Source organism: Canis lupus, chromosome 7 (genome assembly GCF_011100685.1).
Source record: "Canis lupus familiaris isolate Mischka breed German Shepherd chromosome 7, alternate assembly UU_Cfam_GSD_1.0, whole genome shotgun sequence".
Lineage (NCBI taxonomy): Eukaryota > Metazoa > Chordata > Mammalia > Carnivora > Canidae > Canis > Canis lupus.
The window spans coordinates 21,613,113-21,630,633 of NC_049228.1; the positions used below are offsets into that span (position 1 = coordinate 21,613,113).

The following is a 17,521-nucleotide window of genomic DNA, read 5'->3' on the forward strand; positions in this document are numbered from 1 at the left end:
GCCTCTGTTACGCAGCCCTGGGCCTGTCTCAGAGTCGGCCCTGGGCAGAACTGGAAATTGGAAGAAGTTTATGTTTACTCCTTACACCCCTACACTGGCTTGGTGCACAAGCTACTCCAAGTCCCACCTGTTACTTATTCTTTGCTGGCCATCACATTAGGCTTTTCACGCAGAAGGATCTTAATAATCCCATAGGCAGTAAATAATATGGACAAAAAGACCAGCTTGCTTCCTAGCAGTCCTCCATGTTTTGGATCTCTCTTCTCCACACCCTGGTCATAGTTAAGATTTCCTAGGCTCTCTTACATGGTGCCAGTCATTTTATTTGCACGATTTCCTTTAATCAATACAAATTTACCCTATCAATAAGGTATGTTTTAAATCTTCTCTTTGTATAGGAGGGAAACCAAGACACAGAGAGGTTAAATAATTTACCTAAGATAGCACAGCTAGTGTGAGGTCACACTGGACTTGGAACCCAGACCATCAGGCTGAGAAGCCCTTACATTCATTCATTCATTCATTCGTTTATTTTTAGTTTAAATTCCACTAGCCAACCTATAGTACATCATTAGTCTCAGAGGCAGATTTCAGTGATTCATCAGTTGCATATAACAGCCAGTACCCTTCACCCAGTTACCCCATCGCCCACCCACCGAAGCCTGTTAACTGTTGTGCCAAGCTGCCTACCTCTGGGGAACGTACAGTCTTACCGCCAGCTCTCTCCGATCGAGGCCTTTGATGGCATATAGTTGGCTTGTCACATCCCATCTGTGCCAAATGCGGCAGTAAATGTCTATGGGTTAATCCGTCTCCCTCTTATACTTGTATCGACCAAGGGCATTTCTGGAGGTAGCCAGGGGTGACCCTGATTTCAAAGACGGAGCTTTTTGTTGGGGCATGTGGAGGGGTCTGGCAGCCCCTTGGATCACAGTTGCTCAGCCCGCTTCCTCCTTGGCTGAATGGACAGCCAGCATAGGGACTGTCATTTGATTTTTGGCCCCATTCCCGGCCACGCCTTCCTTTATCGGGGCTCTTGGGGTGCCGCATCACTCCCTCTTCTCTTTTGTTCAGGCCAGGTGCGGCCTCGCGCAGGTGCACGGTCTAGGCCTTCAGGGCACTAGGTTCGCTCTCAGCATCTTTAAGAGGAGCACCCAGTGCCCCGCCGAGGTGGGAGGGGGAGCAGCTTGCCTTAGGGGACCCTCCAGCAAAGAAGGTGGAGGAACCCGCCTTCCTGCCATCCCTGCGCCCAGCCCGGGTGGTGCAGGACACCGTTCCGTCCCATCCCCAGCCTCAAGGAGGTGGAGCGAGAGGAGGCAAAGCATTCCCTCCGGAGGAGGCCCGAGTGTCTCTCCAGGCGGCAGACCAGGGCAGAAGGACCAGCCCAGGGCAGAAGCCCCACCGTGGATGGGGCAGCTGGTGCCGCCGCCAGGATGTCCCCGCCCCCCTCCTCAATTTCTTTTATTATTGTTCCCTGGTTGTAGTCAAGAGTTTTTGAAATTTGCAACCACCGAGGCTATCCAGAGGACGGAAATCTTCGAGTACTGTCAGATGCTGGGCCGCCCCCAATCCTTCATCCCTTCTTTCCAGGTAACGGCACCCAGGGGAGGCCGCCAGCCGCCGCGTTTCCAGGGGTGCTCTTTGGCACGGAGGGCGGGGCCAGGTCCCCTGAGCTCGGGCGCAGGGTGCGGGGGTGCTAGGGCCCGGGGGCTGCCTTTAAGCGGCCGCCCTGCTGCAGGCCCGGGCCTCGCCTGCCCCGGGAAGCGCGCGCCCTGGGCCCCGCTCTGCTCCCCTGGCCCGGGCGGGCGGGCGGCCTGCTCGCTGCGTCCCCTCGGCCCGCGGGGCTCCCGCAGACGCCCCGCCCTCGCCCTCTTCCCGCCCCGCGGGGCTTCCGGCCGGCAGGGGGCGCGCGGGGCTCCAGTCTCTGCTCTGCGTCCTCGCGGCGGCCCTCGGGCTTCTCCAGGGCCTGCTCTGCTCGGGGTGCGCGGCAACACACACGCTCACACCACACAGCACGTAGTCACACACACACCCCACAACACACACACTCGCCCCATAACATACTCACACCCCACAACACACACAGTCACACTCTACACCCCACACACACACTCACACCCCACAACACACACACACCCACAACACATACACTCACATACATAATCACACCCCACAACACACACACACTCACACTCACACCTCACAACACTTACAGTCACACACACTCACACCCCACAACAGTCACACACACTCACACCCCACACCCCACATACACACTCACACCTCACAACACTTATAGTCACACACACACCCCACAACACATAGTCACACACACTCACACCCCATAACACACACACTCACCCCATAACATACATACACATTCACATACACAACACACACACTCACATCCCATATACACACTCACATCTCACAACACAGTCACACATACTCACACCCCACAACACACATACACACACACTTACACTCCACACCCCACATATACCCTCACACCTCACAACACATACAGTCACACACACTCACACCCCACAGCACAAGGCACAAAACCAAACCTTGAAAATGACTGAATTAGTTATGATAAGGGAAGTGACCCCATTAGTATCTTCTTCCAGTGTCTTACCGAAGACTGTCCTTCCCCAGCAAAGCCGTGCCAGAGCAGCTCCTTCCAGAATAGTCTTCTCATCTCTCTCTCATCTCTTTGGTCATCCCACCTTTCAGTCACCTCTGGGCTGAGGGTAAGGAGATTAGCGAGTTTTAGTAAGTGTGCTTTAGGTGCAGGCATTGTGCTCTTGTGTTTTTAGAGGATTGTTTCTCATCCCCTGAGGTGGGCACCATTACCCCCATTGTGCAAACGAACGGCAGCTCAGAGGAATTCCATGGTACTGGCTCACATCTCTTGCGTACCTACCATTTGTTCTAAGACCTTTATGTGGTTTATCTAATTTAATCTTTACAACAACCCGGGGTAAATTTTATTATTAGCCCCATATTATAGTGAGGAAATTGAGGCATGGGCAGGTGTGGTGACCAGCCCAATGTGGCACACCAGCGTGGAGCTGGGATTTGACCTCGGGCCTGTCTGATTCCCAGAGCCTCATGCTCCGTCTTGCTCTGCCACGCACGCTTCTGCGAATACTTGCCGGCCCTGCGCCTGAGTCCTTTCTTCTTGAATATGTCCCCCCGCTGGTGCCTGGTCCTAGGGTCTGCACCCACCAGGGTTTCCAGATGGGTGGGCTTCCTGGGAAGAAGTAAGTTGTCTGCGCATTTCCATGGCGACCGGGTCTCCTACAGAGACTGCGCTGATGTGACTCTCATCCCTTTCTCAACAATGCAGGACCTGCAGGCTGGATTTGAAATTGTGCCCATAGCCAGATAGAATGCCCCAGATAGGATGGCACGAGGCCCTCCTTGATATTTGGATGGCAGAGTTAGCGGAAGCTGGCAGTCAGCTGACTTCCAGGAAGTCTTATCTACGCTTCTCTCCTGTCCTGGCCTGGGTGGACGAGTCACTGGCCCTGTTCCTCTTCACAGGTATATAAGCTCCTTTATGCTTCCCGTCTGGCAGATTATGGCCTCGTGTCCCAGGCCTTGCATTACTGCGAAGCCATTGGCACGGCCCTCCTCAGCCAGGAAGAGAGCGATCACCCTGTGCTATTAGTGGAACTCATCAAGGTGAGTTTCTCAAAGGGTTCTCTGCAGGTGTTTTATCTTCGGTGTTCAGAGAAAGCTATTGTAAAGCAGCTTAGACTCTGCATCCCATCTCTTTTGAACATGCTAGAAAATTGGAGCCCGTGGCTGTCTTTGACCACATATGCATGCCCAGGTGTGATAAGCAGAGTCCTGACACCACACAAAGAAGCAGGCAATGGGCGGAGGGTGGTGGGATCGGGAGCCTGGAAACCAGGCGTGTGCTCTGCCAGAAACTTGTTCTTGCAACTGCTTTTCTGGGACAGTAAAACTGCACGTTACGGAGAACCGTTCTAATTATAAACTCTGGACTTAGAAAATATAGTTTAGTGATTAAAACAGGAAATGATCCTTATTAAAATGCTTTTAAATGCATGGAATATTTTATCACATGTGGGATACGTTTTAAAAAGAAAACAAAAACAAATCAACTTTTAGTTCCTGGGGAAGAAAACAATCAGGCAAATAGTTGTTCCAATTAACTAAAGAAAAATCCATTAGCTGGAGAGTAAAACAGCAGCCTACTGTCAATTTTTGCTTTGCTTTAGATGAGTGTTGGATTCTGTAGCCAACCAATGTGTAGCGCTGGGCCCCCTGGCCCTGGAGTGTCCGCCCGCAGGCTGGCGGTTACAGCGAGCTCAGGGACCCAGAATAGGGGGCCTGGGAATTTTGGGACTTAATGATGGAGTAGAATCTTGCAAGACAAAGTAGTCCTCGACCATCCCTTGGAAGCTGGTTTGAAATGCAGACTTACCCCAAAGATACAGATGCAGTGAAATGCTGGGACACCTGCACCCCAATGTGCATAGCAGCAATGGCCACAATAGCCAAACTGTGGAAGTAGCCTCGGTGTCCATCGAAAGATGAATGGATAAAGAAGCTGTGGTCTATGTATACAATGGAATATTACTCAGCCATTAGAAACGACAAATACCCACCATTTGCTTCAACGTGGATGGAACTGGAGGGTATTATGCTGAGTGAAATAAGTCAATCAGAGAAGGACAAACATTATATGGTCTCATTCATTTGGGGAATATAAAAAATAGTGAAAGGGAATAAAGGGGAAAGGAGAGAAAATGAGTGGGGAAAATCAGAGAGGGAGACAGAACATGAGAGACTCCTAACTCTGGGAAATGAACAAGGGGTGGTGGAAAGGGAGGTGGGTGGGGGGTGGGGGTGACTGGGTGACTGGGGGGCACTTGATGGGATGAGCACTGGGTGTTATGCTATATGTTGGCAAATTGAACTCCAATAAAAAAAACAAAACAAAACAAAATAAAAATGAAATGCAAAAAAAAAAAAAAAAATGAAATGCAGACTCTGGCCCTACTCAGAATTCTGGGATCAGAATTAGCATTTTAACAATAGCCCAGGCGGTTCCTGGGAGCACCAAAGTTTGGGAAGCACTGTTAGAGCAGACAGTTGCAGGGACGTAAAGCTGGGTAACGAGAGTTTCTTCTTATATATCTTATTGACCATCTAACACCAAGATGGATTAATTGCTTATTTATGTTGCAATTTTGGGAAGGTAACTGCTGAATTGGCTACCCGTCAATTAATTATCCTTTGTAATCTAATTTGCAAAGGAGTTAACACTGTCCTTCTCTTATTCCCTTATTGCCTCTTTCCCCATGTCTCTTTTTCCTTCTCTCCTCTCTTACCTTCGCCCCTGACCCGGCTGGAAACCTGGCACAGCTAGCAGAGAAACTGAAGCTGTCAGACCCCTTGGTTGTAGAGAGACGCCGTGGAGACAGGGACCTGGAGCCAGACTGGCTGGTGAAGCTGCGCAGGCGGTGCAAGGAGCTAGCGGTGAGTGGGCTGGATCCGGGCCAGGGGCTGAGACCTTTGTTTCTCTCTTTGCTTCCCCTAGGACCCGGTAGCCAGGCACTGACCTTGGCAAATCCCCAACCCTGTGGTGGGCCGTGAAGTCCCCCTGCACCCACGAGGCACAGGTTGACCTGGGAAGGGATGGCACTCAGCCTCCCAGCCACTGCTCCCCTGACTCTGGTGGAAATGGTTTTCTGTGTCTGCCTGTGAGGCCCTGGGGCCCTCTTGCCGATCTCCCTTGCCACCCTTCTCTGTGGTCCTAGAAGATGCATTTTATGACCATTAAAGCTTTCATCTCTCTGTTAGGAACAATGGATCACAGTGGACCTGTGTCACTTTCATGTAATGTAGGGCAATTGCTTAAAAGATTTCCAGGCCTTTCGTTTTTGTTCTGACAAGTGCAAAAGCTGCTGGCAGTAATTGTAACATATTTGGAACAGGGCTACTACCTCCATTCTCTTTTTGCCACCGTCTCTAAAGACAGGACAGGGTGGGGTTTCCAAGGCACCGGTGGCCTGACTCCCACCATGCCCCGTGCACATGGGACCCTGGGCTCCACAATTTGATCCCTCCCACTTTCCCTTTCTTGGGGAGACGATGGATGGCGTTGGTTTTCTGGTCCCTGCCAGCTCTGAGCAGGGCTGAGGCCTGGCTCCTGCTCTTGTGCCTCACCCAAGAGCCCTCGGCAATCAGGTGAGGCTCCCCTAACTCACCACTCCCTCTGAAGTTTCTTTTGGGCTTAGTGTTTTTTTTTTTTTTTTTTTTTTAAGATTTTTACTTATTTATGAGAGACAGAGAGGGAGAGCACACATAGGCAGGGGGAGAGGGAGAAGCAGACTCTCCACTGAGCAGGGAGCTCAATGCAGGTTTCGATCCCAGGATTCTGGGATCATGACCCGAGCCAAAGGCAAACACTTAACCAACTGAGCTACCAAGGTGCTCCTTGGGCTTAATTTTTAAACCATTGTTCCCTGTTCTTGCTTTTCTTTGTGTGGCTTAAAGAGATTTTACTTTATTTCGAATAGCACAAGGTAACAGGAGATGCTGCGGATCCTCATTCTGCTCACTCAGACACTTCGGGAGCCAGAGAAACAGCAGGTACCTGTGCCGATGACCTGACGTGTGAATGGCTGACCCTCAGGACCTGATCATACGAGACACAGAAATGAGAAAACACTCACCTTGCCCTCCCTGGAGCATGGCCTTGCCCATATAAATCTGATCGGTTGGTCCAGGCACCTTCTCTCCCTACAGCTCTGGCGCGCATCAGGCATCCTGACCCGTCGAAGTTCCCTCATTATGGGAGTTTCTGCCTCACGTTCAGGCTTTCATACTCATTGTAGCGTGTTGTGATCTCACGGTTTCGCCAGCCCTAGTAGCTTCTTCCCAGCTGAATGTATTTCTTGAGGCCACAGATGGTGGATTGTTCATACTTCATGTAGGTGTTGGGGACATAGGAAGATTGATTTTGAGCTATCATTTTTGAGTTTTGAGCATTCAGTTGCTACACACAGGCACCATACATTTCACGATGTTTTCTTTTTTTTTTTTTTTTTAAGATTTTATTTATTTATTCATGAGAGATGCAGAGAGAGAGAGAGAGAGAGAGAGCCAGAGACACAGGCAGAGGGAGAAGCAGGCTCTATGCAGGGAGCCTGATGCGGGACTCGATCCCAGGTCACCAGGATCACACCCTGGACTGAAGGCAGGCGCTAAACCGCTGAGCCACCCAGGGATTCCCCCATTTCACGATGTTTTCAACACATCCTTCCTTTCCCTTCAGGCTCCCTCTGGGCATTGGGTTGGGGAGAAAGTATTACCCCAGATGGTTCTGTGCCCAGCTACCCCCCTCCTATGGTGGGGTCAGGACAGGGCTTCATCTCTTTACTTCTAGCCCTTTCCCACCCTTTAGCACTTCCTTCACGGGTGAGCAAGGGGAGGGCAAAGAAGGCAGGCCTTGGTTTCTGTTTCTCGGCTTTGCCGCTCTGTCATGGAACCTGTGAAGGTCAGGACTGGAAGGGAACCAGGCTGGGAGTTTTTGAATGATGTTTCTCCTAGGAAGCAGCTATGTCTCTTGTCACCCAGTTGAGCATGTGGGTCAGCAGCACCCCAGCCCCGTGACCTTGGGCCGATCACGGCCCATGTCTAGACCACGGTCCATCTCATCGGCCACATGGAGGAATGCAGCCACGCTCGCTTCCAGGGCCGATGCTCCGACTCTTTAAAAGCAAGCCCATCATGTCTGTGGTCTGATTCAGGTTTTAACTGGAAACTGTCTATGTTTCAGACACCCCAATCCGTTAGGAAATCCTTTTTTAAAAATATTTTTTTATTCATGAAAGAGAGAGAGAGAGAGGCAGAGACACAGGAGGAGGGAGAAGCAGGCTGCCTGCAAGGAGCCTGATGACTAGAACCCTGGGATCATGGCCTGAGCCAAAAGCAGATGCTCAACCACTGACTGAGCCACCCAGGCGTCCCAGGAAATCCTTTAAATGAGAAAGCTTATCCAAAAGCAAGAGTGTGGTGTTAAATGAGGTGATACTATCTCTTCTCCCAATATGCTTGTTTAAGGCTTGGAGATCATACACGGTAGTGAGGGAAATCATTTTGTAAACTCTAAGTCATAAGCAGTGAGAGATGTTACATCACACTCATGGCAGCCACATCAAGCAGGCTATCTCTGTGACTTCTTTCCAAAGAGGGCATGGGCAGGAATGGTCCTGGTGTGATGGGTCCTTTCTGATGCCACATTGCAGGTCTCAGTTCCTCCTTTTGCTCTATGTCCTCAGAAAGCACTTTCTACCATGATCTTTCGGGACATCCAAGCGACTCAGAAGCCCTTGGGGACCGCTCAGCCTTGTGGCCAACACTGGAGCAGATGGGCCCAGCCCAGCCCAGCCCACAACAGCCCTTTCTCTACCAGCCCGGCTCCCACCCAGCAGGAGGAAGTGTGGGGCAGATGGGTGTCCCAGTGCCTCTTTACTCGGTTGCCGGGACCAGTGGTAGCCTGGCAGCGGTAGTAACTCCTGGAGGAGGAACCTGGGAGGAAACCCAGCAGATGCACCCACCCCCTGGTAAGAGCTATCAGGAAGGCTGGAAACCTGGGGGTGGGGGAGGGCGCTTTGAGGGGAGGAAGGAGAAGAGAGAGGTGGGGTCAGAGCCGATAAGCCCTGAATGGTGGGTGCGGGGCCCCACGGAGGGCCTACTATTCAGCAGCCCTGGGGCTGGTACTTTGCATGCTCCTGAGGGACATTGTTCCCTTCCTTTGTGGTCTGCCTCTCCACTGGGAAAGCATAACAAGGCCAACAATAGTTACTGTCCCTCCTCTCAATGCAGAGTCCCTAGAAGAGAGGAAGGAGAATGACAGGGACGTGAAGCTGTCATACTGCACCTGAGAGCTCACTGTCAGGGGTTGCTAGCAGAGACCCACTCTTCTGTCCTGCCCCCAAATGAGGTGATGGGAGACAGAGGGGCTTGATGTCAGGGCCCTGATGAGCAGGGCTGAGTGATACCAGGGGAGTGCTGGCAACCAAACAAGAGGATTAGATCTTAGACCTTCTAAGATAGTGTCCTGTCCAGGACAGGAGGCTCAAATGGAGGGGAAGGTCAGGAGGATCCCTGTGATCTAGATCCGTGTGGCCCTGGTTTCCAGGATTCTGAAGGAATGGACTTGGTTCTAAGTAGAGGTCAGGTGACCAGCATGCCTTGGGGCGGCTGGGATCGAGAGGGTTGTGCATGTGGACTTGGCGTTTACGTGACCCACTTGGGATCATGGGCTTGGACCTCCAGCTACTTTGCGATTAGAAAAGCTGACTGCATCCCCTTCCTTCCTCAGGTTAGAAGGAAAAAGCCCAAGTTCCAATCACTGTGTTTGTGTTTTGTGTCATAGTAGAGAACACGGTATCTCAAGGAAGTTTCCAGCATCCTGATGGTCAAAAGGTCGTTTCCAAACCGCAGGTGAGAGGACAAAGCACAGCAGATGCCAATGCCTACTCTGATGCTTCAAGCTTTCTCCAGTGGCCCAGACTTCTTAGCCTTCCTCCACCTGGCTCTAGCTGTCCCTTCCACACTGCACCTTGTTTCTTCTCGTTTCTTTCTATGCCACATCTTGGTGGGAACGGGGGCCATGTTCTTGTTCATATTCAATCCTACCAGCCAGTGTCCATGGGGCGAGGAGCGGCAAGGCTGAGTTTCCTTTTGGCCTTAGAGACCTCTCACATCCACTCCTCACCTTGCACCAGGCACCACCACACCCCTCCCTGTCATGGGAGACTCTGGATGTTTATGTCTTTATTGTAATTTTTACCTCACTGTTTTCTCAAGAAGGATCAATGGCAGCTGTGTCTTTTCTCCTCAGTTAGGCTAGAAGGCCGTGGAGGATGCGGCTCTGTCTCACTGATCCGGCTAGCTAGCTTCCCAATGGATGCACCCTTCTGCCAACAATGGGTATTTGAGCTTTGCCTGGCTTGAAGGGTGCATTGTATACCTTTGATCACATAAATAGTGGCCACTTTGTATACATGTCTCAAGTAGTAGGCGCTGCAAGACCTCAAAAACTTCCATGCTTTCCTTGTTTTTTTTCTGACTGAAAAAGTAGTACATTATTGTTATAAAAAACTTAAAAAAGAAAAAGCATCATAAATAATCACATATCACTCATGTTTCTAAATGTATATATAAAATTTTATTTCATTTTGTTAACACTATTATTATTATTATTTTTTAAAATTTTTATTTATTTATGATAGTTACACACACACACAGAGAGAGAGAGAGAGAGAGAGAGAGGCAGAGACATAGGCAGAGGGAGAAGCAGGCTCCATGCACCGAGAGCCCGACATGGGATTCAATCCCGGGTCTCCAGGATCGCGTCCTGGGCCAAAGGCAGGCGCTAAACCGCTGCGCCACCCAGGGATCCCTGTTAACACTATTAAATGAGGTTTTCCATATCATTCATAAATGATTTTTAGTTATTTTTAATTTTTATTTCATTTATTTTTCAAATTAATTCTTTTTATTTTATTTATTTGAGAGAGTGAGAGCGAGCGAGCACAGGGCAGAGGGCAGAGGGCAGAGGCAGAGGGTGAAGAAGCAGGCTCCCTACTGAGCAGGGAGCCCAACGTGAGGCTCGATCCCAGGAGCCTGGAATTACGACCTGAGCCAAAGGCAGATGCTTAACTGAAGGCAGAGTCACCCAGGTGCCCCCACAAATAATTTTTAATATTGATAGATAAAGTCCATTGTGTGAAAGCACCATCATCCATCCATCCATCCATCCATCCATCCATCCATCCATTCATTCATTCATTCACAAATCCCGAGTTCCTACAACGAATGTCCCCAGTATGATCCCTGGGGACACCCAAAAACCAGACCAAGCTTGCTCTCATGCCCTTCTGTTCAGTGGAGTTGATGGCAAATAAACAACTGTGTGCATGCAAGGTTTTACTTTAGATGGGGTGGCCAGGGAAGGCACCCCTGGGGAGGCCTGATCAGAGGTCAGAATGAGGGCAGACAAGAGCCAGGGGAATGAGCGTGCGAGGTGGAGGGAATAGCAAGAGCACAGGCCCTGAATGGGACCGACTTGGTGCAGGGAGGAAAGAACAAGGGACCCATTGTGTGTAGAAAGTGGGGAGAGTGGGCTGAGAAGCAAGGCCAGAGCCGTAGAGAGAGGCCGGATCACACAGGGCTTTCTAGGCCACAGTGAGGAGCTCCAGGTTTCGTTCATCATTCCCACATGGTTAAACATTTCAAGTGTGTCTCTCTTCCTTTTCTCTCTTTCCTCCTCTCTGTGAATTCCCTTCCCTTCCCCTCGTGTATAAAACCCAGTGGGCATTCTAGTGATGGACGCGCAAGCCTTGTCTATTTCTTGAATTATGCAACCAGGAAAAATTCCTAGAAGGAGAGTCCGACTGCTTAGGTTTGGATCCTCGCTCTGCCATGTACTGGCTGTGTGGCCTCAGACAGGTTGTTTAATCCGTCTGTGTCTTAGTTTTCTCATATGTAAAATAGGATGATAATAACCCACCTCACAGGACTGTTGTAAGGATTAAATGAATCACTCTACATAAAGTGCTTAGAATAGAATTTACTACATATTAAGTGCTAGACTCAAAAATTGAAGCTTTTTCAATTTTTTGGGAAAGTATTTTCCAAAGGTTGTACCGATTATGCTTTTTTTTTTTAAAAAAAATAATAAAATGTAAATATACTAACATTTACATCACACAAATATCGTGTGATTCTGCATATAGGAGGTACCTAAAAGAGGCAAGTTCATGGACAGAAAGACTAGAGATTACTAGGGGTTTCTGAGGAGGAAAAATGAAGAGTTAGTGTTTAGTGGGCAGAGAGTTTCTGTTGAGGTCAATTAAATGTTCTGGAAATGGAGATTAGTGGTGGTTATACAACATTGTGAATGTACTAATGCCACTGAATTATACACTTAAAGATGGTTAAATTGGTGAATTTTATGCTATATATATTTTACCACACACACAAATCTTAAGGCCCATGGGCATATTTTGCTTCCCACTGGTGCATTTTGCAGTTGATCGTGAGCAATTTCTCTGGGAATGAGCTCTAGGATGAGTTAGGGTCGGTGGTTGGGTGTGTGGATCCCTATGGGGTGTTTCCTATCTCACCTCTTCTCCACCAGGAGCCTTCCACATCCTCTGCTCCAGGCTTCAGCACAGTTCTGGAATGCTAACGTGGGGAGTTAACACTGGCCTAGAAGCCCATCAGATTAGGGATGACACAAGGACTGGGATTGGGTTCTGGCCTTGTCTTGAGGCCTTCAGCACATTATTTTGCAGAGCTAAGCCCTCTTTCCTCATCAGTAAAATGTGATCCTGTAAGGCCATCCCACAGATTAACTGAGTGGGGCTGGTGACAGAGAACATGTGACTTGCCTTCATAACCTGTCAAGTGCCATAAAAACGTTAGTTCTTATTTTCTTTAACTCTAGGAGCCACTGATTCCCAGATCACGAAATACTTCTGAGAGTTCCACTTCTTCAGTCAAGGAGGAGGAGGAGGAGGAGTCCTCCGATGAGGCAGATAAAAAATCTTCCCAAAACCCGACACAGAAAGGAAAGCTAGGAGATGTGAAAGAGAACACAAAGGTGGAGGGTCTCGTTCTGTTGCCGCTGTTCCCTTTCCAAATGGTGGTGGTGGGGTGGGTAGGGTTGGGAATCTGGGCTTTGGCTGGGCCTCTGACTCTCCACCATCATACTGGAGTGGGCCTGTCTCCTAGTCAGTGGGAGAAGCACACCTGGAAGCCCTAAATCTCCTTCTTTCCCTTCCAGAGTTCAGGGTTTGGCTGGTTTAGCTGGTTTCGCTCGAAGCCCACCAACAACGCATCTAGCTCTGGAGAAGACTCATCCGACAGTCCCAACTCTGAGGTAAGCGTGAGGGTGTGAGGGCAAGGACTCTTCCTCACTTGTTGGCCCTTTGGAGGAAGTTTCCTCAGAACCTCTGAGACCCTGAGCTGGCATCTGGCAATCGGCAAAGGCCAGCTGGGTCTTAAAAATCAGGATGGAGAATATTAATTTTAGGAGGCCAGTAGTTGATTATTGAGTAGAAGAGTGGCACTAGAGTTTTGGGGTGGCAAGTGGAGTTTCGGGGTGAGTACCCAGCAGCAAGGTCAGAGGTTGAGGCTGCAGTTGTGGGCACTGTGGGAATAGGGGCAGCCGGCATTTGGTAACAGTCAGTACCCCTAACACTGCCTGTCTTTCTCCACTATGCAGGAGACCTCCAGAGCATCTTCTCCTCCTGAGGCTGGCCCCGGCCTCTCACTGACCTCTCTCCCAGCGCCCCAGTCTCTGCCAGGCACCAGCACCTTGTCTGGGGCCACAGGTAACACCAACCTCATGTCCTTTGGGCTGTCTGTGGGCTCCCTCTGCTCCTCAGGTATTGGGGGTGCCTTCTGGGAGTGGAGCCTCCTCCGCCCTGAGCAGTGGAAACTGCTCTGTCTGACTCATTGCTTTCTAGGCGAGGGTGAAGTCGGAGGATCAGCGTCCAGTGGGGGAGCAGCCGAGGGCACTGGGAGTGGAGGCGTGTCTGGGCCTGAGGTGAGCAGCCCACAGGCTGGAGCCTGGGGCCCAACCAGATGCCTGTGTGTGTCAGGACTGAATATTCATTGTGGGCTGGAGGTGCCATCCTGTGAGGGACTCATGGGGAACTGGAGAAAGCTTCTGTAGTAGTCTGCCAGGGCCATCATGACGAAATGTCACAGTCTACAGCTTAAACAAAGTTATTTCCTCACAGCTCTGGAGGCTGGACGTCTGAGGCAGGGGTTGGCAGGGTTAGTTTCTCCTGAGGCCCCTTTCCTCAGATGGCCATGGTTTTCACATGGTTTTCCCTCTGTGTGCACCTGTGTCCAAATTTCCTCTTCTTATGAAGACACCTGTCATAATGACTGAGGGCCCTAGTGACCTCATTTTACCTTAATAACCCCTTTATTTAAAAAAATTTTTTTCAAGGTTTTATTTTAAAGTAATCTTTACACCCAATGTGGGGCTTGAACTTACAACCCCGAGATTAAGAGTCACATGCTCTACTGATTGAGCCAGCTGGGTGCCCCCTTAATTACCTCCTTAAAGACGCTACCTCCAAATACATTCAGGAGTACTGGGGTTACAATTTCAACATAGGAAGTTTCAAGGAGACATAATGTAGCCCATAATGACTTCTCCAGGTGAAGTCTAGAGAATTGCCTCTTTCCCTGTCCCAGAGTTCACCAGTGTCTTTGGCAAGGACTGTAAAAAGTTCTTGATGAATTGTCCACATGGTATGGATTTCATGCCGACTGCCAGGAAAACATTTTTATTTTCTTATGGTTGGGTTAGAGCACTCTTGTAGTATTTTAGGCCTTTCAGAGAATATGATATTACTTTTTATGATGCTACCAATATAACTGTGGCTTTTTCTTCTTCTGAGCTTTAGGCATTGCCTCTGCATTGCCTCTGCATCGCCACCCCAGACCCAGGGGTTGGCGGTGCCCACTTGAATCATGTTTGTTTGCTTAAATTCCCCAAGGTCTATCAGGAAACCTTTTTCATCTGCATCCCTTGACCAAAGTTAATGCTCAGGGAACCCCTTGATGTTCTGGAATCAGAAGTGGTGATTAATAGGGTTTTTCTATTATTTTCCATCACAGGCTGTTTCCTCTGAGCTTTATTTCAACCCTGGTGTTCTGCTTCCCCCAACCCCTTTGAAAGGAAGCGTTCCTCTCTACAACCCATCTCAGGTGCCCCAGGTAAGGGATCCCTGAAGGAGAGAGGTTAGGAGCACAAATTTTGGATGAAGGCGATCCAAGGTTTTAATCGTAGTTTGCCACTTACTGTATGTGGGCTCTCGAGCAATCACTTACTGTCTGTAAGACTCAGTTTCTACATCTGGAAAGTGGGGTAGGCAGTAGCTACTTCAAAGTGTAGGTGTGAGGATTCAATGGGAGCATGTGTGTGAAGGGCCTCACACACAGAAAATGCTCAATGTCACTATTATTAATACCACTCTTGCCCTTTCACAGGTCTTGAGTCTTTGAGAGACACATAAGTGTTGGTACCAATGGTGTGGAGATACCATCACTCCATCCTGGGGGTGAGGGGATCATTGCAAACTTTGAGAAAAGCTAAACTTCCTGCTCTTCAGTGACTTGGGGTAGACTGACTGCTCTCATGTACTCATTTGGCCTCTCCTCTTCATAAAATTGAATTTCTTTTGCCATATTTAAGAGGTGAAGGTGTTGGGTGAAAGTAAATAATTAGAATATCACCACAGGAAGCCAAATGCAGCTTGAGTGTTCTAGACTCAGGATGCCCTAACTCAGTCCAACCAGCCAGCCCTAGATGGAGTCCTTCTTGGGGCTAAAATCTCATGCAACATTTGTTCTGTTCCAGCTCTCCATGGCTACCAGCCTGAACCGACCGAATCGCCTAGCTCAGCGCCGCTATCCAACCCAGACATGATGAGAATGGTCACCCATCCCAGGCTGGTCTCCTTCCTTGATCTGCAGCCCCTCTGCCATATTGGGCCCCCCAAAAGGGTCATGCTGGCCTATTGCCTCTACTAGGACAGGGTCTTCCAGGACACAGCCCAGTCCAGTCTCTTAACATTAGCTTCAGAATGATGGATGGTACTACACGGGCTGGATGGAAAAGCTGGGTAGAACAGCAGACTGGAGGGGAGCAGAATGCCATGGTGGGAGTATTCAGGGTGACAGCCTCAGATCCTCAGGAAAGTCAAGCCTAAGAACCCCTCAGCTGGAATCAATGATAACCCACTGGGCTCTGTGGCAGGCAATTATTTGGGGGAGGTGCCCAGAGCAATTTCCATGACTAACATTGACACATTCCTCAATCTTAGTTCTAGACCAATTCACGGCTCTAGTTAGCAAAGTTTATATACTGAAACTTGATTATTGCTTCCCGTCAGAACTCCCTCCTCAGTGACATTTCAGCAGTTTCCCTCTTGGTCCTAGTTTTGTGCACATTTTTATGTGCTTCAGATTAATTATATTTCTCTCACTTTCTTAGCTGGTCCTATTTTTTCACATTCTGGCATCTGGCTATCAAGTTAGATTGCTGTAGGCATCATATTGTCATGGTAACTACCGAACCTAATGATGCAGATGGATGGAACATCAGTATAATAAATGATGGGAAATGTTTCCTAAAAATTCACCCCTTCCTTAAGAGAGGAGGAGGAGTGCCTGATAGTGTTAATACCACCCTTCCTACCTCAGGCTTTTGCAGATGGATGTTTGGAGGGTCAGTGCAGCCAGAGGGAGGAGGGGGACATCTTGGAAATTTCCAGTTCTCTTTTCAAACCCAAAATAGGGATGACTCTTGCTGTTTGTCAGATTTGCTGCAAATTGCTCCTCACAAAGAACATTTTTTTCTATCTGTAATTGTACATACAGGTTTTGTACTCTAATGTACTATAGTTCTGATGTGGATGGCGATTAAAACAGATGATTTTATAGCAAATGCTTGTCTCTGGCTGATTTTTGCGGAGGGAGAGAGCACACTGAACACACTTCCCTGAAGTGCTTCTAATAACGGTTTCATTGTGTGATAAGGTGCGTGCAGCTGGAAAGAGCCCTTTGTTAATGGAGAATCTGGGGACTGATCCTCTTAACTTCCAAGTCTACTCTAATGTTATTTTTTCAATTTAGAAAATATGGACAAAAGCGCCTCTGATGCAAATCAGTCACTCCATTAACTAAATACTGCATTTTCTGTTCTCTGAAAAGTTTATTCGTCTCTCAGATTAAATTAGGAAATGTATGCATAAGTGTTTTTTGGACCAAGAAGGCCCTCGGTAAATGCCGTTTCCTTACTTCCCCTAAAAGACAGCTGCTCCTGCCATTTGGTGCGCTGACATCCAGTGGTGGCATGATGGTGGCAGCGTGTGAGTTTCAGAGGAACCAAGTGGTTTCAACTTGGATCTCAGTGGATTCACAGTTCATCTCGTAACCTTGAGCAAGGTTATGTAACTGTCCTGTGGTTTAGTTCCCTCAACTATAAAATGAGGATGCTAATTACGATAGTATGATAGTCCCTACCACATAGGGACATCCAAGAATTAGTCAAAGTCTTAGAAAAGCACCTGCTACATGCTACCGCTAGATGAGGGGTTTTCTTTTTTCTTTCTTTCTTTCTTTCTTTCTTTCTTTCTTTCTTCTTTCTTTCTTTCTTTCTTTAAGATTTTATTTATCTGAGAGAGAGAGTACACAAGGGAGCACAAGCAGGGGGAGCAGCAGCTGGAGAGGGGGAAGCAGACTCCCCACTGGACAGGGAGCCCGATTCAGGACTTGATCCCAGGACCCTGAGATCATGACCTGAGCCCAAGGCAGCTGCTTCACTGACTGAGCCACCCAGGTGCCTCTATATATACAAGTGTTCTTAAAAAATTATTAGTAAACAACCTAATAGGTACAGTATAGACTGCCTTGGTGCCTACCAAATTAAACTCTGGGTCTT

General features: G+C 48.9%; 1 protein-coding gene across 7 annotated transcripts in view; it reads left to right on the forward strand.

The window, feature by feature from the left end:
* Positions 1-16,525, forward strand: part of SEC16B (SEC16 homolog B, endoplasmic reticulum export factor) — a 56,405-nt gene extending 39,880 nt beyond the window's left edge. For all 7 annotated transcript variants that reach the window (XM_038542414.1, XM_038542413.1, XM_038542416.1 and 4 more), the window contains 12 exons: positions 1,485-1,590; positions 3,550-3,690; positions 5,404-5,517; positions 6,561-6,633; positions 8,325-8,609; positions 9,425-9,492; positions 12,503-12,658; positions 12,842-12,937; positions 13,283-13,391; positions 13,527-13,606; positions 14,695-14,793; positions 15,437-16,525. In XM_038542414.1, coding sequence (XP_038398342.1) covers positions 1,485-1,590; positions 3,550-3,690; positions 5,404-5,517; positions 6,561-6,633; positions 8,325-8,609; positions 9,425-9,492; positions 12,503-12,658; positions 12,842-12,937; positions 13,283-13,391; positions 13,527-13,606; positions 14,695-14,793; positions 15,437-15,505 — 1,396 coding nt within the window. In that variant the 3' untranslated portion in view covers positions 15,506-16,525. The remainder of the gene's footprint in view (positions 1-1,484; positions 1,591-3,549; positions 3,691-5,403; positions 5,518-6,560; positions 6,634-8,324; positions 8,610-9,424; positions 9,493-12,502; positions 12,659-12,841; positions 12,938-13,282; positions 13,392-13,526; positions 13,607-14,694; positions 14,794-15,436) is intronic.
* The last annotated feature ends 996 nt before the right edge of the window (positions 16,526-17,521 follow it).